This window comes from Hemiscyllium ocellatum, chromosome 9, assembly GCF_020745735.1.
Source record: "Hemiscyllium ocellatum isolate sHemOce1 chromosome 9, sHemOce1.pat.X.cur, whole genome shotgun sequence".
Taxonomy (NCBI): Eukaryota; Metazoa; Chordata; class Chondrichthyes; order Orectolobiformes; family Hemiscylliidae; genus Hemiscyllium; species Hemiscyllium ocellatum.
In genome coordinates this window covers 52,930,107-52,956,178 of record NC_083409.1, presented here as the reverse complement: position 1 = coordinate 52,956,178, position 26,072 = coordinate 52,930,107, and the positions used below count along the sequence as shown (strand labels likewise).

Genomic DNA, 26,072 nt, shown 5'->3' with positions numbered 1-26,072 from the left:
CTGAAATCCAACAGCAATTCTGAGCAGGTACCTGGAACTGTTTCGTATCAAGTACAAACATCACACTGACGTGACAGTGTGACAAAAACAATGCGGAATCAGAATAACACTAAAAGCAGAAACGCAGTGTGAATAGAACTAGGGATTGAATGTTCAATTTTCTTTTCAAATTGTTTAGTTGAGTGAGATTTATGGAAGGTAGTCTTCCATGACCCATGACAACTTTTCTCAAGTAATCTTCTTCTCTTCATCTCAAAGAATATAGAAACATAGAAAATAGGAGCAGGAATGGGTCATTCAGCCCATACTGTTGTTCAATGCAATCATGGCCGATACGCTACATCAATGGCACTCTCTCTCCATACCCCTTTAACCACCAGAAAGTGAAGTCTTTCTTTCTTTAAAATATTCACTGACGTGGCCTCCACGGTCTTCAATGGGACAAAATGGATTGGATGTGAGGGGCACTGTGGAAGTTAGTTCATGAGACAAGTTTGGTAAGGGACAGCATGGAAACCCATTAGGCTCCATGGCAAGAATCCTTCCAAATAACTCAACACCACTCTACCTTGACCAAACAAAAACATAAGATTCAGTCTAACGTACCAATACCAAACCATTTTCTAACAGACAGCTTTTCAAAAGTTGAAATCAAAATGCAGAATCAGGTTTTAAAATAATTTTTATTTGAAAATGATCAGGGAACTAAGAATAATTAATCATTTGCAAATGAATGTCTTCAAATACTTCAAAGTAAAAATGGTTCCAAACTCAGTTAATACTGAGATACTTAAATAAGGCATATAGTCTTCATGCAGAAAGCACAAGTTAGATTCCAGCAGTGCAATGTAGCTATTTGGTTATGAATTAAAGATAACATATTGCTACTTATTCGTTACAATTACAGTGAAAATGTTATTCAACAACTGGTTTATTTTGATGTAATGGTTTTTAAAAAATTGTACCCAGTCATTAGAAGGTCCATCTTTGCTAAGAAATACCTATTTTAAGAAATTAGCATTATACAAATGTTGCAAGAATGTACCAGTCATACCTTTATTTATGTACTTCAATGTGATACTGTATTTTGGCAACAAACAAAAACACTTCAAACTAATTTACTGAAAGGCTATACCTTCTCAATGTTATTGAAACAAATGAAGAGTGTCCAGCTCTCCAGATTCATAACTAGCAAGGCTTTTAATTAATCCAATAACATAAAACAAAGTGATAGTCATCTCAAAATAAATAAGAAAATCTATGAAAATGTTTCACATTTTACTACAAATAATCCAACTTTCCTGAAGTCAACTTGCACTGGAAGGTTCAAGTTGCTAATTACAAAAAGGAAGAGAACTGGAGGAGAACGAATCCAGCTTTTCCAAGCCTGCTACAAAACAAGGGCATCAGTACCTAACAAAGAAATGTGTGTGGGTAAATATCTAGATTTATGCAGCAGAGTCTTACTCTTTCTACACAGACTATGTTAAGAGTGGGGTGCTGGAAAAGCACAGCAGGTCAGGCAGCATATGAGGAGCAGGAGAATCGATATTTTGGACATAAGCTCTTCATTAGCATGAATGTCGAACAAAACTTTGATTCTCCTGCTCCTCGGATGCTGCCTGACCTGCTATGCTTTTCCAGCACCACACTCTTGACTCTGATCTCCACCATCTGCAGTCCTCACTTTCTCCTATACAGAATGTGCTTGGAGCATAATCCTTTGGTCATAAAAAAAATTTGGATATCTTAAGGGTGTCATAAATGAAAAAAATGTGCATGTTTCATTTCATTCAGTGTTTCACAATTGGAGGGTAGTCAGTGAGATAAAATTGACTCAGTTTTCTAGAACCTATTAACAAGTCTCAGAAAATCATACACATCAAAACAGCCAAGAGACAGAATATTTTAGGTGGTTCCTGATCATTGTGTCTGGGTATGTGAATAGAAAGTTAGCCTAAACACAAGATGCGAGCTTAATTCTGTGAAAGGAAATAACCTATTCAAAACCAATTCTAAACAAGATAACATTAGACATAGCAAATTATTGTCTTCTTTTTAAGAAAATTTGCAACAACTGAGTTATTCATTTATGACACCAGTTTTTAAATTTTAAAGTTACAAGAATTAGCACAGTCTTTATTGATACAGGCTCAGATCACAGGAAGTGGCCAAAAAGTTACATTTTGTATCGTGGTGAATCCAATCTTTGCAGAATTAACATAAAGACAAGAGATTAATTTTAAGTAAAAGAATGGAGAATTTGGGTTGGTTAAAAGGTTAAAGTGTTCAAAATCTGAATCCTAACTCTAAACCTCCTCCAACTAGTTCACTTCTCTCTCATGTACTCTCTCTCTCTCTCTCTTCCTCACACACACACGAACACACACACTCTCTCTCCCCCTCACACACATATATACATAGAAGTCTATGGGGTGAATTTGCATTTGCAAATTTGTATTGCAGATACATTCTATTTTGTTCAAAAAGTACACAACCGGTAGAGAGTTGCTCAATGTGGCATTTTATAAATTCATACTTTGGAAATAAAACCAATCTGGCTCCAGGTTAGGACACAGACAGACAGACTCCGAACAAGGCCTCACATCTAAAATGCAATGTCTGACCTAAGATTCACATCTTTTATACTTATAATCTACCAGACTATGGGCATTGCTAAATCCACAAGATTGGCGTCTCCGTACAGCCCTTCTGATCGCCCTGAAGCCTCCAGCCTTGTCAATGATGCTTTCAATTACCCACGTTATGCCACCCCAATTCCTGATCTCAGACACACCTCTAATCCCCACACCAACTAAATCCTGGCCTCTGACCCCAAATTTCCTCCTTTATATTCCCTGGTTACAGATTTGGTAAAGGCCTGTTGTTAGCTACATAACCCTTCAATTGGTTTAGAACAGAGAAAATATATTTAATAGGGCACGAATGGAACATATTCTTCCAGGTTTCCCAATCTCAATCCATTTTCCCTGCTTCCACTTGACTATTGACTAATATTCCAGCTCCAAAGGAACATAAGCATTCAGCACCAAAGAAGGTCATTTGACCCATTGTATCTATGTTAGCTCTAAAAAAGAACAGTCCAATTAGTCCCAACTCTCTACTCATTCCTATGCCCCTGCAAATGTTTACATACATATACTAGAAATTGTGTTGCCTTTCCAAACTATGGTACTAGAAGACAAGCAGGTGGATGCTAAATGACTAAATATTGCTAAGAGAGGAATAACTCTCATCAGTGTGGATAGTAACATTATAAACATATTGTGAAAGCATCTACAATTTTACTAACATATAAATACATTGCTCTTCAGAGGGTCAGTGTGGGCTTGTTGGGCCAAAAGGCCTGTTTCAACACTGTAGCTAATCTAATCTAATCTCTCTAATCAGCCCCTTTTGTTTCCTTGCTATTGAAGATTTGTTATATTTTCAGTAGTAAAGATTTAAGTAGAAAGGATGACAAGAGGGATATCATCAGCAATTAAGACATAGCTCTGGCTATGAACATCTGGTAGATGGGCTGGACAAAATGTAATGTTAGCTGTGTGGTGACAGGAGGAGAATGTGTTGTCTCTCAGAATTTGGTCCATGTGAAAAACTAAACTCCTCTATAAATGTAATGAGTTTCATTTGCAATTTGTGCAGATGGATGGCAATTTTGGATTTTTAGCTCTTAATCATCCATCACAGAGTCTCCCTCATTATCTCTGGCTTTACTATACATAGCAAGAGATTGAATTCTTTCATTAATCATTAACTCTACTATCATTAAATCATGACACTAGACGGCAAACTAAATGTAATCGGCCATTTTCCATCTCATAATTCCTCTGTTCTAATTGAGTTCAGTGGGTAAAGTGTGTCAGAACACTTCTGCATTAATCTTCTACCTGGAAGGACAAGGACAACAGATACATGGGAGTACCACCACCTGCAAGCTCCACTCCAAGCCACTCATAATCAGCATTGACCTAAAATTTCTAACAAAATATGCACTCAGTGGTCAAAATAGTCAAAATACAAGTCAGTCTATTTGCTTCTATATATATTAAAAAATTAGATAGATAGATAGATAGACAGAAAGATACATTCTCGAACAATTGTCCTGATATAAAACATGCGTTACAACATTCATATATTCAGTCACTTTCTGGTCTGTCTAAATATCTAGAATGTAAAACCTGCATGAGTTACAGATGAACGACCACCCTTTGGTTAGTGTCAGGCTGAATTTCCATTCCCATAATTTATGTTTCATCTCAGTATTGAATCAAACCATTAACTCCTATTTTCCACCCTTCCATATAACCTTGTTTGTCTCTACACTTAGGTTGGAGTTCATGTTGCAGCAATATGCAATCCCATACAGTCTGCAGGAGGCCTAACTAGTTGTTTCTCTGCCTTCAGAGGAAGAAGAAAAAGAAGAGGGCAAAACTTGGAGCAGCGAATGAAATGCAGAAGCAAACTTGCCACCAAATCTATCTTTGGGGCTGGAGGTTTAAAATCTCAGAAATATGTTTTAGGAGATAAATCAGCTGAGAGTCATGTGCCTAAAATGCTGCATTTCAATGATTGGTTAGATTTTAGTTGATTTTGCAAATTTAATAAAAAACAATGTTTTGGGTAAAGACTAAAGCAGTCAGTCTACACGAGGTTTAAACAGTGAAACCAGTGAAGCCTGTGTGGGGCAAAGTTTTCACCAATTTTCATTTCTTGCATTTTCTCCACCTGACTCCAATGTTGCCTTGTTTCTGAAATTCATTTGGCAGCAACTCTCCAGGAACCAGTAGGTTTCCCATAATTCACTTAGGGTGGCTACTTTCCACGCCTTAGTGTGTGGGGGGGGGACATCAATGGAGTCAGTCAGCCATAGGGGCAATGGTATTGGACAACAAATGTTGGTTTTGACAGCAGCATCTACATTTTATAAAGAATAAAACAAATCTGGAAATAGGTCGCAATCAGGAAAGGAAACTTGGCTGATTTCTCTTCCCCTCTCCTTCCTCCTCCTCACTGCATCCCAACTAGTCCAGTCAACTTCCAATAAGTACAGTAGATTTCTAAGAGTTATTCTGATTAGATTACTTACAGTGTGGAAACAGGCCCTTCGGCCCAACAAGTCCACACTGACCCGCCGAAGCGCAACCCACCCATACCCCTACATTTACCCCTTACCTCACACTACGGGCAATTTAGCATGGCCAATTCACCTGACCCGCACATCTTTGGACTGTGGGAGGAAACCGGAGCACCCGGAGGAAACCCACGCAGACACGGGGAGAATGTGCAAACTCCACACAGTCAGTTGCCTGAGGTGGGAATTGAACCCGGGTCTCTGGTGTTGTGAGGCAGCAGTGCTAACCACTGTGTCACCATGCCACCCACATTTTGGCTGTCCTTGTTAAATCGGTTTTTAGTACTGGCCACTCTTACAATTCACACAGACAGCATGATAACAGCAGCCGTTAGAGCAGCCAATTCTGTACAAATAATCCATAGGCCGCCAAAGGAGCCAGACTGCATTTTATGAGACATGTTGGCTTTTAGCTACTGTTGTAAGAGGTGGATTTCAAATATTAATGATAGTGTCAGAATAAATGCACAGGTATGGCATTGAAACAAGCAATACTGTTTTGTATTGCCTTCATACATCACAGACCCAGCAGCTGTAAACTATCACTTGCAACACTGCAGAATTTTGAATATATGAAAAATTGATCATGAATATCTGGTCTGGTTTCTTATACTGACTACCTCTGAAAAATAAATTATTTTCTTTTTACTGCAACCTGGTTAGACATGAGTGGGAATAGTCGAATATAACACCATAGCAATAGTGCAACACATGCGACATAGAATATGTAATGGAAAGGACATGGCGAAATTGGTATCTAATTCAATCAAGTATCAACTTAAAAGTAATTATTATTGCAAAGACTGTTACTGTATTCATGTCTTATCTGTCTGTCTGATGCTGGTAAAGTGTTGCATAGAATGTCTTTTGCTGAGGATTTTCTTAAAACAGAAACTTTTTGTAATTAATTTTAGCAGTACAACTTCTGTCAGAAGAGGTCAAGCCCTTAGGGCGTTTCATTGGCTGCAGTATTGAAGCATCCAAGAGGTAAAGTGTTGCTAATGTTTTCTAGGTTTTTAATAGCTTCACGAATGTCCTCAATATCTTGATCATAAGCTGCTAATGCTTCTTTTTGTTCTCTGGAAGCTTCCTGCAATTCTTGTTGCTTCAATTGAAGCTCATTTGTCAATTGGTCTTTAGAGATTTGTAGAGAAGCTTCTATACGTTGTAAGTTGGTGGCATCAATCTCAGCTGAGTTACCTGTAAAAGAGAGAGCATTGATTTAAACAGTGCTTTCATGACCATAATAGTCTATAAGAAGAAAGAACAGTTATGAAATAGAAAGATATCTGTGAAGGTATGGATACTTAAGCAATAATAATAAAGATTATCAAGTCAAGATTTCACAGGCTGGTTTTGCACACTCTAAAATAGAGACATAGGGTCATAGAGATGTACAGCATGGAAACAAACCCTTTGGTCCAATTCGTCTGTCTCAACTAGTGTTAGGAAGCATTATTAAGGGTAGGTTGTGTTCAGAAACTTTATTGTTAGGTAGTGCTCACGTAAGGTAGTACTAGCAAGTCTGGAAACTGTTAGCTTCACTAGACAACAGTAAGCCATTATGTTACACTAAGAACAGACTGAAACACTGATGGCATAATGGGGCCACAGGGAGGGTGAACAGATAACAGGACATTGAAACCGTGTTAGATTGCACGTAGCTCATACTGAGGTAACTGAATCTTATCTCTTCTGGAACCAATACTATTAGAGAATACCGCTTCTTACCAAATAAGGATGTAGCACTGGGATGTGAGGGGCTAAAAGCTAGACAAAGAGAACAATAGATCAGAACGCGCCTTCTCCAGTGAAGAGTAAATATCTCACTGCATGTCCTGTGTACGGCTCTCTCATTAAATCAGCTTATATTTTGAATCAGATCCTGTGTCTCTCTCTCCTTCAAACGAACACGGGACGGTAGCCCCGTCCTAACACTAGATATCCTAACCTAATCTAGTAACATTTGCCAGCACCTGGCCCATATCCCTGTAAACCCTTCTTATTCATACACCTATCCCGATGCCTTTTAAATGTTGCAATTTACTAGCCTCCACGACTTCCTCTGGCAGCTCAGTCCATGCACGCATTACCCTCTGTGAAAACATTGACCCTTAGGACCTTTTTAATCTTTCCCCACTCACCTTAAAACCGATGCCCTCTAGTTTGGACTGCCCCACCCTGGAGAAAAGACCTGTCTACTTACCCTATCCACGCCCCTCATGATTTTATAAGCTTCTATAAGGTCATCCCTCAACCTCTGAAAATCCAGGGAAAATAGCACCAGCCTATTTAGTCTCTCCCTGTAGCTCAAATCCTCCAACCCTAGCAACATCCTTGTAAATCTTTTCTGAACCCTTTCAAGTTTCACAACATCCTTCCTATAGCAGGGAGACCAGAACTGCATGCAATATTCTAAAAGTGGCTTAATCAATGTCCTGTACAGCTGCAACATGACCACCCAATTCCTACATTCAATACTCTGACCAATAAAGGCAAACACACTGAAAGCCTTCTTCACTATCCTATCTACCTGTGACTCTACTTGGGCAGCACAGTGGCACAGTGGTTAGCACTACTGCCTCACAGCGCCAGAGACCCGGGTTCAATTCCTGCCTCAGGTGACTGACTGTGTGGAGTTTGCATATTCTCCCCGTGTCTGCGTGGGTTTCCTCCCAAAGATGTGCGGGTCAGGTGAATTGGCCATGCTAAATTACCCATAGTGTTAGATGTAGGGGTATGGGTGGGTTGCGGGTCGGTGTGGACTTGTTGGGCCAAAGGGCTTGTTTTCACACTGTAAATAATCTAATTGAATACTTAAGGAACTATGAACCTGCACTCCAAGATCACTTTGTTCAGCAACACTCCCTAGGAGCTTAAGTGTATAAGTCCTGCTCTAATTTGCTTTTCCAAAATGCAACACTTCGCAAGTAAACTCCATCTGCTACTGTCAAGATATTGGTGCACTCTGAGATGTTGAAATATACATTCTGAAACTTTCAGGATGTCATCCTGTGTTGGCACTGTACAAGATCCATGACAGCTTTGTTTTGTATAGGTTAGCAAAACCAGCATTCAAACTAATCAATACATTGCTGTGCACCTCCGCCTCAAATCTGCATTGTGTGTGTTGAAATAACAGAGCAGCATGGTGAATACTGCACTTTAGTGGCACAGTGGCAGCAAAATGCCAGAATTCCCAAGCCAATTCAAAGCTGATGCTGAACACTTTTCCACTTGGATGCACAAAAAAAAAAGCCAGTGAGAGATTCAACATGAGGCTATTAATGGGCAATGTCATGGTCTTGGAATAGCGTCAAAGACCTGGAACAGACTGTGCATTGGAATGTATCCAGCAGACATCAGGGCACAGGCATGTAATTAATCCTGCCCTAGATGGAACTAAAACTCAGGTTCAAGTTTCTAACAGGACAAGAATCTGTTATTGTGCAATGTGCTAAATTATATGGAGATTGCATCAGTTAGTGAATCATGCTCTATTCTTTCAGTTAGTAAATCATGCTGTATACTCTTTATGTACAGTGCTTCATTTCAGTTTAGTTCATCTTCTATATTAGTTAAATATTAGTGGGTTACTATCTACCCTCTGTCAATCCATTTAAAATCAGCCTTTTTAAAAACAAAAACAAACACATAGAGAGTCGGTCTTGAACTATCATGCTTCTCACTGCTGGGTTTGGGGCGACAGATTGGAACTTTAAAAAGACACCCTGGGCCCAATTCTGAATTTGCATCCCATTCCTGGCACATGTAACTTTCAATGGGGCAGGATTACAGTCCAAGTAGTAAGGTTGCACCCTGTAATTAGAACATGGCCATCATATACCCTAATCCTCTGAAGTTGTCCTGGAGTTGGGCAAGTTTATAAATAACTCTTGAATCACAATTTCAGGAAACAAAGTCTAGATATTGGAGCATTTATAAGACAAGGTGAAAAGACCCTATCTGTTACCTTCCATGCCAACTCATGCCTGCACCCACCCTAAAGGCCCCTCATAGCCTCCATGGTAATTCAAGGCACTTGCATGTCCATTCTCCAGTTATACCCTCTATAATTGGACCAATCAATCCTACAGTAAAAATGCCATGTGTTGAACTGAAGAAATTTCTATTCTTATATTTCTTTTAAAAATTTGCTTTTGCTCCAACCAAGTGTCAATCCACCAGACCCTTAAAGTGTCAATGTCAGAAGCTATAGCACCTGAAATCTCTACCTTATGAAAATAAACATTGAGCCATTAACAAAACAGTTCACTGAAGAAAAAGCTTATTATAAAGCCATTGAGTTTTTAATCAGGTAATGATTTATTTTCTTTCGACTGTGTAAAACAAGTTAAGATGTTTATGGGATCCTGGACTCTCAGCCAAACATGCATAATGGGGCTATTAGCTTCTGCTTTTCATACTTTAAGGTCTAATTATTTCGCATTTTAGGTTTGAAAAGTGTGGTGCTGGAAAAGCACACCGCTTTTAGAAGGTTATACTGTCTGCAGTTTTCGAAAGGTTAATTAGTTCTGCACAGAATGTACGGAGGGGGAATGAAAGAGTTGGCATGAAAGGTATAGGGGCCATTGGTGGAGGCATGCATAACCAGTTAGAATATGAGAGACCAATAGGGGGCAGGTAGTGGCATGTATTGACATGGAGCTGACAAATGGATTAAATGGGAAGGTTAACGATGAGGACTAGAGAGTTTAAAATATAAGAAAACAATGAGGATGAAGTCCCAATGAGCCTTTTAAATAGCTACCTAGGCACTCCGATGACCCTGATACACAATACCTGACTCGATCCAATACCTATTCCAAATGCTCCCAAAAGACCCAGAATTAAACTTGAATGTGATGCAACAGGTTCTACAGAGGTCTTTAGAGTCTTTGCCTGTCCCCTCACTAATGCCAGTAATGGCAGACGTTCAAGGATTTTAAAAAGTCATGCATTTTTCAGAAAGCTTTTGATTAATCTTTTTGTTTCCAAGCACTTAATGTATGCTGAGTTTGCATTATCGCTACAGACTCTTGTTCAGTTCTGAAATTTGTCATACTCACCCATCGAAATCAGTAGGTTGCTGATCAAATCCATTGTTCCTTTAATGGAATTCTGTGTATCTGCTACATTCATGGTTGCATCATTTACATTGCCTGCGATCTGGAACAGTAAATGGAAGAATAAGCACCCTGAGCCTTGTGGTAACAGGTACAGAGTAAAACAGTTACTCATTTGGTCAAACGGCCTACTTTGTTCCATGGGAAGAATGAGTATGATGTTAGCACAATGGGGTTTAAGGAAAGAAAGCTAAACTTTGGCTCCTGTTCTTAACCAATATCTGATACTCACTCCAAATAAAAACCCAGAAGAGCAAAGACAGAGCAGACTTCACCATCCATTGTTAAACATCCTGTCAATGTTTACTGCTTAGCATCATATGCGAACATTGAAATAACAGGGAATGCCATTAGTTACAGAATAATCCTCCCATAAAAACCTTCACCTTCATTCCATGGAAAGGGAAAGATGGGGGAATTAAAGAGGTTCCAATTCCATGGTTTGATTGCTTAAAAATAAAGCTGATATTCCAGTGTTGAACTGAGGAAATACAGAGGTGCTGTCGTTTTATTGATACATTAAACTGCTCAGGTAGATGTAAAAGACTCCATGGTACTATTTCACAGACAAGCAGGGGAGTTATTCCAGTGACTAAGAGACAGTAAGGACTACAGACGCTGGAAACCAGAGTCAGTAGATGTGAGCTGGAAAAGGACAGACAGTCAGACAGCAGCTGAGGAGCAGGAAAGCCCTAACAAAGGGTTTCCGCCCAAAACATTGACTTTTCTGCTCCTTGATGCTGTCTGACCGGCTGTCCTTTTCCAGCTCACATCTACTGACTTTGGCTTCCAACATCTCAGCCCTTACTGTCTCCTAGTCACAGAAAACCAACACTCTTCTAAGAATGCCCACCTTGAAGTTTTCCTCCAGTCCCGATGAAGGGTTTTGGGCTGAAACATTGACTTTCCTGCTCCTCAGATGCTGTCAGACCTGCTGTGCTCTTTCAGCTTCACATCTACTGAGTTATCCCAGTGTCCTATCTAATATCTATACCTCAATCAACATCACAAAACAGATTATCTGGTCATTTTCACATTGTTAGCCACATTCAGATTTTGAAAGATGGTGGTGGATTAGAGATGTTAGTCTGTGATGCCAAGAGATAAGAAAACAGAAGGAAGGCTAAAATGTTTTCATTAATACTTTGTATTAGTGTTTATTAAAGAGGAGGATGCTGATAAAGCAATAATAGAGGCAGTGGATGGGGAGGGGGGGCGGGAGGAGATGCTGGTGAAATTGATAGGCAGATGTCATGAGTAAGTCATCTGGTCCAGATATATCTCACCCCAGTTTGCTAGTTGCAAACAGGGAGTGAAGTTAATGGAGGGTTTGCCATAATTTTACAATCTTCCCGAGATAGCAAGGAGGTACCAGAGGTTTGGAAAGCAGCAAATGTAAAACCCTTGTTCAAAAAACATATTAGGTCACTCCAAGATAATCCAGACTGATGTCAGAAGTGGGGAAAATGTTTGAGTTCAATATAAAAGGATTAATAGCTGACCACTTGGAAAACAGTGGCAGAATCAGCCAGTCAGCATGGATTTACAAAAGGGAAATAATGCTTCACAAATCTACTGGAATACTTTGAGGATGCAACTAGTGAAGTTGATGAAGGCAAGAAATGGTTTAGACTTACAGAAGACTTCTAACAAAGTTTCAGATAAGAGATTAGTGCACATGGGATTGGAAGTAGTTTACGGAGATGGATAGAAAACTGATTGGCAGACTGGAAACAAAGAGTCAGATTAAACTGTGGCAGGCGGTGACTAGTGGGGTACCGTAGGACTTCAGCTGGTCACAAAATATACTAACGATTTAGATGAAGGAATTAAATATAATATCTCCAGTTTGCAGATGGTACAAAGTTGGGCGAGGGGATGAGCTGTGGACAGGAGCAGAGATGCTTCAGTGTAATGTGGACAGGCTGAGTGAATGGAAAAATGCATTGCGGATTAAGTAAAATATGGGTAAACGTGAAATTATCTGATTTGGTAGAAAAAACAGGAAGGCAGATGATTATTTGAATGGCTATAAATTGAGAGACAGGAGGGTACAATGAGACCTGGGAGTCCTCATGCACAAGTTGAAGGTAAGTATGCATGTGCAGCAAGCAGTCAAGAAGGCAAATGGTTATGTTGGCCTTATAATGAAAGAATTCAAGAATAGGAGCACGGGTATCTTGCTGCAGTGATACAGGGTGTTGGTAAGACACACCAGGAATATTATGTGCAGTTTTCATCTCCTTATCTGGGTAAGGATGCTGTTGCTATAGAGTGAGTGCAGCAAAGGTTTACTAGACTGACTCCTGGTATGGCAGGACTGAAATATGAGGAGAGATTGAATTGCTTAGGATTATATTCGCAAGAGTTCAGAAGGATGAGGGGGGAATCTCTTAGAAACCTACAAAATTGTACAGGACTAGACAGGTTAGATGCAGGATGGATGTTTCTGATGGCAGGGAAGTCCAAACAAATGGTCACAGTCTAAGAATATGGGATAAATGGTTCAGAACTGAGACAAGGAGAAATTGCTTTGCCCACAAAATGGTGAGTCTGTGGAATTCACTACGACAGAAAGCAGTTGAGGCCAAAGCATTCAATGATTCCGAGAAGGAGTTAGAAATAGCACTTGGGGTTAACAGGATTCAAGGATATGTGGGCGGGGAGGGGGGGTGGTGGTAAACAGGATCCAGCCATTGAGTTGGATGTGTAAAGCTGGATTGAAGAGCCAAATGGCCTTCTCCTGCTCTTATTTTCTATGGTTCTGTTTCTATGCTTCCACGGTGGGAAAGTTTTAGTGACAAAAATCAGAGAAAACATTAACAGAAATTAACTTGCATTGTTACTCTGACAGCATGGGTGTAAACGGTGCTAAAGTACGATTCTGAAAATCCCCCTCTACCTCCCACCTCTCTGAATCCGGTCCCTGCCATTCTCACAGAAGAGAATAAACTTATTAAACCAATGGAGCTGTCAAAAGAACTGTCAAGGCACTTAAAGCTACAGCCCTTCATATATTTGAAGAAATACCTGCACGATTGAAAAAACAGGCATTGCTGTGTCACTCATCATTTGACAGAGGCCTGGTGCTTGACATTTTCAGATTAGTGCTGCATGACAGATTTTACAAACTATTATCCTATCAATCTGCAGTTTTACTGACAATCTCAAATGCTTGTCAAGTCTTTGAAATGTAACTTGAAATGTTTGTATAGGGAATTAAGTATTTGAAGGAAGGTAATGCAGTAATTCATTTGATGGTGAAATAGTGAATTCACCAAAAGACACTGATAACATTGAGTTAATCTCAGCCTGGACCATGCATGAAGGGTGTAAGGAAGAAGGGTGGTGGCTGAGGGGGCAGCATGTATTGTCATAGCTCAGCAGTAAGCAGTTATAGGGGCTGTGAGGGCCGAAGCTCAGATAGTGGGGATAGAGGCTGGTAGGCCACAGGGAAGGAAGTAGGGTTTGAGCAAAGGCATGATGTGCATTGTTGACCTTGACTGTTTGACTTTATAAAGGACTATATAAGGTTGTTCTTGTTGTGATCTGTTTTGTCCGGGAAGTGGCTGAGGCTCCTGTCATTGTTACTTTAACAGTTCTGTCTGATTGACATTTTAATAAGAATAAAGGATAATAGCTTTTATTTCAAAAGAAAATTGAGTAATGTGTGTGTTTTTTTCTCCTAGCAAGGCCACATATGCCATTGCTATCATATAACTCATTGGTTATTGTCTTACATTACGTGTAAGGGTGTCTGGACATAACTTGTTAGGGACATTATGTAGGGCCTTGACGTGACTTAGATTAGACTACTTGGAGTGTGAAAACATGCCCTTCGGCCCAACAAGTCCACACTGACCCTCCGAAGAGCAACCCAACCATACCCATTCCCCTACATTTACCCCTTCGCCTAACACTACAGGCAATTTAGCATGGCCAACTCACCTAACTTGCACATTTTTGGACTGTGGGAGGAAACCGGAGCACTTGGAGGAAACCCATGCAGACATCGGGAGAATGTGCAAACTTCACACAGAAAATTGCCTGAGGTGGGAATTGAACCCGGGTCTCTGGCGCTGTGAGGCAGCAGTGCTAACCACTGTACCACCGTGCCACCCTAACATGACTGATTGACTTTTTAAAGGACTATATAAAGTTGTCTTTGCTGTGGGGGGTGGGGGTGTGTGGGGGGGAGGTGGTGAGGTTGTGTGAGGAGTGAAGCTAGAGACTGCAATATCTCATAAAATGGCTAGAATGAAAACCAGAACACTGAAGATATTCTGACTCATCCAGCGCAGCATTTGACTGTCCTGTGATCACCAATATACTGGCTTCTGGATTAGTAGACCTGATTTTATCCTGCATCTAAAAGCCATCTTCTGCCCAGATCAATACTTGTATATAGTTTACCAAGAGGTGTTTTTCCCAACCTGAGTTACTCACCTTGATTGCCAAAATGTAGTCCTATGACTGTAATTCATAGGAGGGAACATTAACAAACTTCTTCAGCTTCAGAGGATAGACCATGAAGCATTAGAGAACCTCTAAGAAGCTAATCATCATGTGCCACCAAATAACACAAAAGCAGACAGAGTCTCTGTCCTTGGTCTTTAATAACAGAATTATATTATTTTACAGATATTCTTACTTTCTGGTTTTGATTTTTGATATTTCTGCTCTAACAAATGCTATTCCAGAACCTTAAAATGTTTTACCCATCACAACTTAGTCTCTTCAGCAGGCTGGATGCAGCAATGTGCATTCCTTGCTTTCACAAACTTACAAGCCTACTGCACTTCAGAACAAATATTTGTATTTCTGCAAATCAAACCCATTGCTTTTGCAACCTAGTTCAATGCTAAAATACAAAGACTTACAGATTACAAATATTGTATTGTCCTATCCTGGAGTTACGTATTTCCCTTAGACAGCGACCAATGACAGACCCTCAAGCCAACAATTAGACAAATCACAGCAAGTATATTTTTAGTTTAAGAATAGAATGAAAAGCAAACCTTTCAGTAAATTAGAATAAATTGCACCACAATGATCTCACCATCTCTGCCATCACAGTATCTCCATCCACTGATCTCTGTTTGTTCTCCACATCTGTCTGCAAATGTCTCAGCTGCTCAAACACATCTTGCACCTCACCATCCAGTCGTCTAATATCAGTTAGTGCAATATCTGCATCATCTAAAGATTTCACAGCTCCCTGTTAGTAGAATTGGAACAAGAGCAAATGGTCATGCTAAAGTTAATTGTCAACATAAAAATCTGAGATAGTTGGACAAAAAATTATACAGGCTGCAACAAGTGATAATATAAATCAGAAGGACACACTCAACAAGATTTTGTAGTGATAAATTATATCAGTGCAGAAGGAATGAAAATGAATACCTTATTTCAGATCGCATTTGTAGCAGACATAATTGCTTTGTTTATGCATTTTTCTAAAAATACCAGCTGAATAAGTATATGCTAAGGAAATAAATAAGAATTCAACGATAAGCTGCAGTCAGAAATAGCTACATAATTTAAGGAACATGATGGTTCCTGTGCTTCTTTAACCTTGGAACTGTCATCTACGAATTACAACTAGCTAGGATTGAATAATGCAAATTGTAGGTTGGTTTGACATCCTGGAGTTTTGCCAGGTTACTTTCAGTTGCAAGGGAGATGTTAAAAGAAAATCCTCTCTGCTGAAGGAGGTGATTTATGCTGGGAAAGAATTACACGAGGCTAGGCGATGAGCATGGCAGTCAAATCGGCATTTCAAATGTTCCTGAGGCTGTCCTCACCCAATATCCAATAAGGACCCTTTCCATCAGAGTGAACTTGCCTTCCAGCAATTGAAGAATCAGAGGTGGTGTTGTCTTGGTGACAATCTCACTGAAGTTGTAATCCAAGTGTCCAGAATATTGGCTCAAATCTCACTGCAGTGGGTCAGGTGGTGGAATTTAAGTTCAGCTATTAAATCTGGAATTTTTTTCACTCTTTTATAGGATGTCGGCATTCCTGACAAAGAATCCTAGGATCTGTTGTAAATTCGCAAACTGCCCTTGATTGGTCATTTCCTACTACATTGCTGAGTCTGGAGTCATACCAGGCAAGAATGGCAAATTTAATTCGCTTAAGGACAGTAGTGAACCTGAGAGGCTTTTATGGCAACCAAATATTCCTGATGTTTCAATTCTGAAGGAGAGTCATACTGGATTTGAAATATTAATTCTGTTTCTCTCTCCACAGATGTGCCAGATATGCTGAGTTTCTACAGCATTCTTTATGATTTAATCTCAACTGCTCTCTGAAATAGCCCAGTAAACCCCCTCTCAATTGTATCAAATTGTTACAAACTGTAAAGGAAGGAAATAGACCAGGCATTGACTGAGGCACAAGAAAAAACATCAATAAACACAGCCCTGCAAAGCCCCCCTTCTTACTGCCTGGGAGCTTGTGCCAAAACTGAGGAAGTTTCACACAAGCTATACATGCCACCACTTGACACTGGCATATTCCTAGAACATATAAAATTATAGTGTCATAGAGATATACTGCATAGAAATAGATCCTTTGGTCCAACATGTTCATTCCGATCAGACATCTTAAATAAATCTAGTTTCATTTGCAAGCATTTGGCCCATATCCTTTCAAACCCTTCCAATTCATATACCCATCCAGGTTGTCTTTTAAATGTTGGAATTGTACCAGCCTCCACCACTTCCTCTGGCAGCTCATTCCGTACACACACCATCCTTGGTATGAAAAATCTGCCCCTTAGGTCCCTTTTTAAATCTTTCCTCTCTCACCCTAACCTATGCCCTATAGTTCTGGACTATCCCTCCTCAGGGAAAAGACCTTATCTATTTATCCTATCCATGTCCCTCATGATTTTATAAACCTTTATAAGGTCACCCTTCAGCCTCCGATGCTCCAGAGAAAATAGTCCCAGCCTATTCAGCTTGTTCGTGTAGCTCAAGCCCCCCAGCCCTGGCAACATCCTTGTAAATCTTTTCTGAACCTTTTCAAGTTTCACAACATCATTTCTGCAGCAAGGAGACCACAATTGCATACATTATTTCAATAGTGGCCTAAGCAATGTCTTGCACAGCCGCAACATGACCTCCCAACTTCTGTACTCAATAAAGGCAAGCATACCAAACGTCTTCTTCACTATTCTATCTACCTGTGACTCCACTTTCAAGGAGCTATGAACCTGCACTCCAAGGTCTCTTTGTTCAGCAACACTCCTCAGGACCTTACTATTATATGTATAAGTCCTGCTCTGATTTGCTTTTCCAAAATGCAGCACCTCATATTTATCTAAATGAAACTCCATCTGCAACTCCTTCACCCATTGGCCCACCTGATCAAGACCCCATTGTATGCTGAGGTAATCATTTTTGCTGTCCGCTACACCTCTAATTTTGATGTCATCTATAAACATGCTAATCGTACCTCTTATGTTCATATCCAAATCATTTATATAAATGATGAAAAAGCAGTGGACCCAGCATCGATCCTTGTGGCACTCCACTTGTCACAGGCCTCCAGTCTAAAAAACAACCCTGCACCATTACCCTCTGTCTTCTACCTTTGAGGCAGTTCTGTATCCAAATAGCTAGTTCTCCTTATATTCCATGAGATCCAACCTTGTTAACCAGTCTCCCATGGGGAACCTTGTCGAACGCCTTACTGAAGTCCATATAGACCATTCTGCCCTCATCAGTCCTCTTTGTTACTTCTTCAAAAAACTCAATCAAGTTCATGAGATCTGATTTCTCATGCACAAAGCTATGTTGACAATCCGTAATTAGTCCCTGCCTTTCCAAATACATGCAAATCCTGTCCCTCAGGATTCCCTCCAACAATTTGCCCAACACCAATGTCAGGCTCACCGGTTTATAGTATCCTAGCTTAACCTTACCATCTTTCTTAAATAGTTGCACTACATTAGCCAACATCCAGTCTTCTGGCCTCACCTGTGGCTATTTATGATACAAATATCTCAGCAAGGGGCCCAGCAATATCTTTCCTAGATTCCACAGAGTTCTCGGGTCCATGTGATCAGGTCCTGAGGATTTATCCATCTTTATGCATTTCAAGACATCCAGTACTTCCTCCTTTGTAATATGGACATTTTTCAAGATGTCACCATCTATTTCCCCACATTCTATATCTTCCATGTCCTGCTCCACAGTAAACATTGATGTAAAATACTCGTTTAGTATCTCCCCCATCTCCTGTGTCTCCACACAAAGGCTGCCTTGCTGATCTTCGAGGCACCCTATTTGCTCCAAAATTGATGGTTAAAGTTGCTAACATTTGACTGCATGCTGCTAATGCAGTCGAAAATGAGTTTCAAATAATTTTACCTTCAGAACATCAGCAGCAATAGTATTTGTTTCCCTTGCTTTCCTCTGTGCCTCATTGGCAGTTGTTCCTGCATTTCCCAGTTGACTCTCAGCCTGGCTAGTTTTCATATTGGCACCATCAATGGTCTTGATGATATCAGGTATTTTGTTCAAAGCATTTTCAGCAGCTGTTTTATTGCTGATCACTCTTGTGTTAAAATCTGCAATATCAAACCAAACAACATCTAATGAGATTGGAATAGTTCACACCATCACATTTAATGACAACATTCTTCAGATCTAATTTAATATTTTACTCAAACAAAAAGACAGAGTCACAAGCAATGATATCCATTGTGATTAAATACAAAATATTTTGTCTGCTCATCTTGTTCTCTCTTGATAAATTACATACTACTGATTTATTTTTGTGCACTGTTAGCACTGTAGGATGGCACATTTTCCAAGCCATGCACCTGGTGTCAGCAACAAGTGACCCCGCATTATATAGATGACAAAGCTCCATTAGTGCTGTATCTTCAGCCCAAATCTCAAAGCCACTTCCTACCAAACACTTTCACTGCCCAGAATACCCGTTATGAGAAAATACTGAAAGTATAGAATTAGAAGAATATAGGGGCCAAGAAAACCATTTTTTCCATAATGCTACAAATGGAAAATATTGTACTTAAAGTAGATAGAGTAACATAAATGATCAGATTACAATAGCTTTCTCTTTTCCTTTCACTTGGAGGGTATGTCTCACTTCGTACCTGCTGACAGACTTACACACTTTGAGTCAAATTTAGAGTGGTGCTGGAAAAGCACAGCAGGCCAGGCAGCACCCAAGGAACAGGACAATCGACGTTTCGGGCAAAAACCCTTCATCAGGAATGACTTCTGCCTGAAATGTTGATTTTCCTGCTCCTCAGATGCTGCCTGACCTGCTGCGCTTTTCCAGCACCATTCTAATCTTGACTCTAATCTCCAGCATCTGCAGTACCCACTTTCGCCTTACACACTTTGAGGTCATTTGGAGTATCGATTTCTATCCTCATTATTCTCAGTCTCAAACTTCCAAGACAGCTAACCAAGAGACAGTGACAGGGATTTTAACGTGCCACCTGTATCTGTGAAGTGGGCATGATTATGGGGATTTTTTGGGGGAGGGAAGGTGTGTGGGGATGGGGTGGCCTCTTGTATTGTTTCTTTGGAATGAAATCTTCAACTGGTCTCCACTGGAAATGGATACGGTTGTTGCTTAAGACACTTTCTTATGATCTATCAAGAAGACACAGCATTCTCCCTAGATTTGGTATTTTTAAAAATTTTATCAATAATAACCATGATGTTTATATCATTGCGAATATTAGGCTTGTACATATAGTCAAAGTTACACTTTGAATGGAATCCAATATGATGCAAATCTGTTATTGATAATTTGAGACAACTAGGAAATAACTTACAAGAGAAAAACAAGGAATGATGGCTAAATGCTGATATAAAACAGTCGTTACCCAATCACAATGTTTTTCTAAAATTACTAAAGTCAGTTACATACCTCTCAAGTTAGCTAAGATACGATCAAATTGCTCCAATGTGGAGGTGCCCTTTTTAACAGCATCTTCAGCCAGGTATTTAGCAGCATTTGCTCTGGCATATAACAAGTCAGCAGACTACAATGACAAGAAATATGCCAAATTTATACAAACAGAGGGTAAAGCATAATCCATAAATTAAACTTATCTGCATGCTTGAGAGAGGATCGAGCTTCAGTAGATGTAACAGATCAAAGGGTAGTCAAGACAGAAGTACAGAACAGCAATTTGGAAATGAAGATCAGAGATTGGCAGAAAGGGAAAAAGAGAATAAAGTTACGAATATACCAGACTGGTTGTTACAATGATAGCAAAAAGACAAAACTAAAGGCTTTGCATCTGAATGTACATACCATTCTTAATCAAGTAAATTAATCGATAGCACACATTAAGACTAATAAATATGATCTGATGTGGCTGCATGATGGCCAAGATTGGATCTTGAATATTGAGGATAAATGAAAATGAAGAAGGATAGGAAGCCAGGTCATGGTGGAGCGATAGCACGGTTGATTAAGGATGGTATTGGTGCAATAGTTAGAGATGGCCTTGTTTCAGGATATAAAATTGGTCTGTATGGTCTAACAGGACTAGACAGGGCAGGTACAGGAAGGAAACTCTCAATGGCTGTGGAGTCCAGACAGCCTAAGGATACGGGGTAAAGCATTCACAACTGAGATGAGGAGAAATTTCTTCACCCAAAGAGTAGTAAGTCTGTGGAATCACCATTACAGAAAGCAGATGAGGCCAAAACATTGTGTAATTTCAAGACAGAGTTGTACGCAGCACTTGGGGCTAAAAGGATCAAAGAATATGAGGGAAAAGCAGGACCAGGCTATTGAGTTGGATGATCAGTCATAATCATAATGATTGGCAGAACGGGTCCAAAGTGTCAAATCACCTCCTCCTGCACTCCTGTTTTCTATGTTTCTAGGTGAAGATAAGGATCAGTAAGGAAAAGAAGATACGAATGGATGTGGTCTACAAACTGCTTAACAGTAACCACAGATCTGTCTGAATTCAACATCCAATGTGACAGGTACAAAAGTGAGTCTATGACTGGTATTTAAAAGTTATGTAAAACAACTATGTGAGCATGGTGAAGTAAACTGGAATGCTATGTTAGGGAATATATCAAATATAAAAGGTAGTGTAACAACAGTGACTATGGACTAGCAATCCAGAACTCCAGGCTAATGTTCTGGGAAAATGGTCTTGAATCCCACCGGTAAATGGTGAAATTTGAATTGAATAAACACCTGGAATAAAAGGCTAGCCTAATGATGACCATTGTTGTAAAAGTCCATCTGGTTCACTTTTAGGGAAATAAATCAATCATATGTTCCGAGTCTGGCCTACATATGGAGGAGTAGCACTGTTAAGGATTGGTATAATAGCTTAATTTGACCTTAGTTCAGGAGATCAGAATGTACAATTGCTTTGGTGGAAGTGAGGAATACCAGTGGAAAGAAATCATTAGTGGGTGTGGTTTGCAAACCTTCTATCAATGTAGGATAAAATAAGAAAGAAGAAGTGTTGGATGCTTGTGATAAATGGACTCCAATGTGATTGACTCTAAACTGCAGTAAGCTGTGGCCAAGGCAGCAAAACACACATGGATGGATGGATAAAATATAAAAAATGTATATTGAAGATTTTGGCTTGGTATTCACTATGATCTTACATCTATTATTGCATCAATGATCCACTGCCCACTGTATCCAAATTTCCCCTATCAGCTTCCAAGAGCAAAGCTTTGAGCGTGAGTGTGAATTTATTAGATATACCTTTTAATATCCTATATTTCAATTCTGTAATCGACAGGCATGTGCAGAAGTTGCACATTCAGTATAACCAATGCAACAAGTTTGACTGAATAAAGATATAGCTGGTATGAGAAACTGCCAATGACTTGGGTTTGCAAAAGTAACTTGGTAGTCAGAGCTTTAATTCTATCTTTTTTATCATGGCTAATCTAACAAAAGGCTTACTGCTATTTAAATAGAATATTTTAATATTTTATCGTCAATAACTCATGACCAACGAGAATATTATTTCTGCAATTTACCTCATGAACATGAACACACTATTAACTGCTTTTATATCTTTAATTCTGGTGAGGGAAGCCAGCTATACAGCAAAGCACGGGTTTTATCACAATATTATCTCACACAGAACAACTCAACCTTTTTTTTAACAGTGACATAGAACTCGTATCAAAGTGAGCAATAATCATACATCTTTCAGAGTAAACGCTTTCATTTAACAGAATTGTGTTGAAGGGCTTACCCTTTGCTCTAGATCTCCATTGTCTAAAATTTTCCTGACATCTCTTTGGAAGTCCATCACATTATTCTTCAATCTTTCGTATAATTCGAGTTTCCCGTTCAGTTCAAGACCAATGGCACTTTCTTTGAGCTGGAGCTCATTTGCTTCAGCCTGAGGGGTATAAGCAGGGATGAACTTTGCTCCTACAACCTTCAGAATATTCATTACTATATATTTAAACTTCATCTGTAATTGTTCTGTATTTATTCCCGATTTCACAACTACTCTTGGCCACCTCAGCTAACCTCACAAGCAAGGCAAGGTAGAGAGGATGAAAGAGCCTTCATGAAATGGTTAGCACATTTTTGTAGTTACTTGGAAATGCAAGGTTTCAACATACACTGAGATTGTACAGGACATTGGTAAGGCTTCTTCTGGAGTACTGTGTCCAGTTCTGGTCGCCCTGTTTTCGGAAGGTTTGGTGATGGATTGGGCTGTACAAAGTTAAAAATCACACAACACCAGGTTATGGTCCAATAGGTTTAATTGGAAGTACAAGCTTTCAGAGCACCGCTCCTTCATCAGGTGGTTGTGGAGTACACAGCGCTCCGAAAGCTAGTGCTTCCAATGATACCTGTTAGACTATAACCTGATGTTGCATGATTTTTAACTTTGTTTTTGGGAAGGATATTATTAAATTGGAGAAGGTTCAGAAATGATTTACCAGGATGTTGCCAGGACTGGAGGGTTTGAATTTTGAAAATAAGCTGAATAACCTGGGACTTTTACCCTGGAGTGTACCAAGTTGAGGGGTGACCTTATAGAGGTATATAAAATCATGAGGAGCATAGATAGGTGAATAGCAAAGATTTTTGCCTCAGGTAAGGGAGTTCAAAACTAGGAGGCATATTTTTAAGGTGAGAGGAGAAAGATTTAAAAAGGACATGGGGCAACTTTTTTACAGAGTGTGGAATCTGTGTGGAATGAACTGCCAGAGGAAGTGGTGGAGGCGGGTACAATTACAACATTTAAAAGTCATTTGGATAAGTACATGAGTAGGAAAGATTTGGAGGGATGTGGGCCAAATGCAAGCATATGGGACTAGTTTAGTTTGGGAACATGGTCAGTGTGGACTAGTTGAACCAAAGAGTTTGTTTTCATACTGTTTGACTTTATGATTCTAAGATTCACTACTCATCCATGCATTGCCCCTAACATTGGGAGGGGGAAAGTCCAAGTTTAATTCAATAGACTTGTTTTTAAATGAGTCTCAAATAATAGGAATCTATATGAAGGCATTAGCTCCTGCAAGCTCCTATTGTCCTTTTAATGAAGTGACTGTCTTTCCCCTTCTGAAGCTGGACAATAGGCTACTCATCCATTAACCTGGGTCAGCTGGGTCTGATACTGTCCTCACCTGACAGTCATATATCTATTTGAATTAATTATATACTCATCAATCATGAGAAATACATTTCTTTTAATGCACTTAAGTCTAGAGAAACTGAACCCAGTTGTAGCATCTCACTTATACCCCACCTGCACTCAGTTAATGTAGCATAAACCATGAGCTTACATCCAAAATCTGCTTTACTGACGATTATGAATTTATATCATGTTGGGCAGCTCACTGACGTAATGAGCCAGTTTGAAAATAACAGAAACCCAAGAACCCCCATCTTTTTAGGAAGATTTTAGGAACAAGTTCACAATCATTGTTGATGAATGGTTATGTAAAAATCAAAAGAGAAATAATGGACATATTATTTCATTTGTCTTCCAGTATCTTCACCATTGTTTGCAAAGTTAATTGGTGCCATTTTGGTTTGAGATGGAAGATTCCTCCAGTTGAACCAGCCGCATAAAATAATAGAACGAGTAATCAGGATAGATCATCTCCCACTTCCAATAAACAAACTTGCAAATATTACTTACCTCAAGGGCGTCTATGTCAATTGTAGGGATGTTGTTCAGCTCATTGTAAATCCTCTGAGCCCTCTCACTAACTTTCTGTGCTTTTGAGGCTATTCTGTTTGCTTGTCCATCTAGTTCATCTGCCAGGTCACTGATTTGTTTAGATCTAATAAAACAAAATCTCTTAGAGTCACGCAAATAATAGGTACATGCCGTCGAACTGAATTAGATCTTTGTCCAAAGCATTGCCTCATTAAATAACCCACTAATGTTTTAATTTAAATTCCACCTTTTCTTGGATGATTTAACTCAACTATGTTCCTTTTCCTGGTTGCATTAGACTTGCCTTCATTCTTATACTCAGGCATTACTGTGTCACTCTATGTTCCATCTTGGATTCTCTTCTCCATCAACAAACTTTCCAAAGTGGATTGAGGTTCTCTCCACTGCCAGATAACTGTAAAACCCTACTGTTTATGGTACTTTTGCGAATAGAGAGACAATTGCAGCTACTCATTCCTTATTAACAATGTTAAATAATTTACACATTACTTTACAGTTCCAAGTGAATTAGAAGAGACCATACATTATTTTACAGAACTATCCCCGTACAAGTTCCATTGATGATGAATGACATTCAAACCATTGTAGTTCAAAAAAACCAAACATATGCTTGTCTCAGTTCTATGCATTTGGACTAGAACCCATTACTGCATCATAAGTGCCTTATCCTCTCATTTGCAAAATCAACTTTGAACATTAACGGTTTCAGCTGAGCATCAATTAAAACTGCAAAGAATTATTGCCTCCAATCAATAGACTTCTTACAACCCACAAACAGGACTGCCCTGGCAGACCCAATATTTCAGCATGCTCCACGCCACTGCTCCCTTATCTTCTCGTCTTTTGAATTTATTTCTTCTTATCTTGACTCTCTTTTATACTCTCTTCTTAAATTGCTCCCCACTTTTATTCATGGCCCTTTTGATGCTTTGTGTTGGTTCTACAAATGCCAGTTTCCTGATCATAGTCATCCCCTCTTTGCTATGGATGTACAATCGCTCTACACATCCACTCCCCACCAGGACAGTCTGGAGGCTCTCTGCTGTTTCTATCCACTTCCTTCATCTGGCTGAGCTTATTCTCACCTCGAGCAACTTCTCTGTAAATTCATCTCATTTTCTCCACGCTATTGGTGTCACTATGGGTAGTCATCTACAGGCTCCCCAGTTATGCCCGTCTCTTTGTGGGATATTTCTTGTTCAAGGCTTACTCAGGCCCCCACCCACAATGTTTTCTCTTATACATCAATGATGCCTTTCATACTGAATTGGAAAAATTAATCAGTTTTACTTGCAATTGCCATCCTTCTCTCACCTTCACGTAGTCCATCTCTGACTCTTCCCTCCCTTTCCTTGACTTTGCTGTTTCCATTTCTGGGGATAGGTTGTCCACTGATACCATTAAAAATCCCACTGACTTCCACAATTACCTCATTACTCCTCCTTACATGCTGTTTCCTGCAAGGATTCCATTAAATTCTCCCAGGTTTTCCATCTCTGCCGTTTCTGTTCTGAAGTCGCCACCTTCCATGACCTTTCTCCTCAAACGAGGACTAGCCCTCTCATTGAGGTTGACAGGGCCTTTAGCTGCC

General features: G+C 39.6%; 1 protein-coding gene across 1 annotated transcript in view; it reads right to left on the bottom strand.

Annotated features, from left to right (window-relative positions):
- Positions 1–705: 705 nt before the first annotated feature.
- Positions 706–26,072, bottom strand: part of LOC132819038 (laminin subunit gamma-1-like) — a 72,403-nt gene continuing 47,036 nt past the window's right edge. The window contains exons 17-23 of the mRNA XM_060830313.1: positions 24,440–24,584; positions 22,526–22,675; positions 20,200–20,314; positions 18,660–18,859; positions 15,341–15,499; positions 10,225–10,324; positions 706–6,355 (exon numbers count right to left, since the gene is read on the bottom strand). Coding sequence (XP_060686296.1) covers positions 6,102–6,355; positions 10,225–10,324; positions 15,341–15,499; positions 18,660–18,859; positions 20,200–20,314; positions 22,526–22,675; positions 24,440–24,584 — 1,123 coding nt within the window. The 3' untranslated portion in view covers positions 706–6,101. The remainder of the gene's footprint in view (positions 6,356–10,224; positions 10,325–15,340; positions 15,500–18,659; positions 18,860–20,199; positions 20,315–22,525; positions 22,676–24,439; positions 24,585–26,072) is intronic.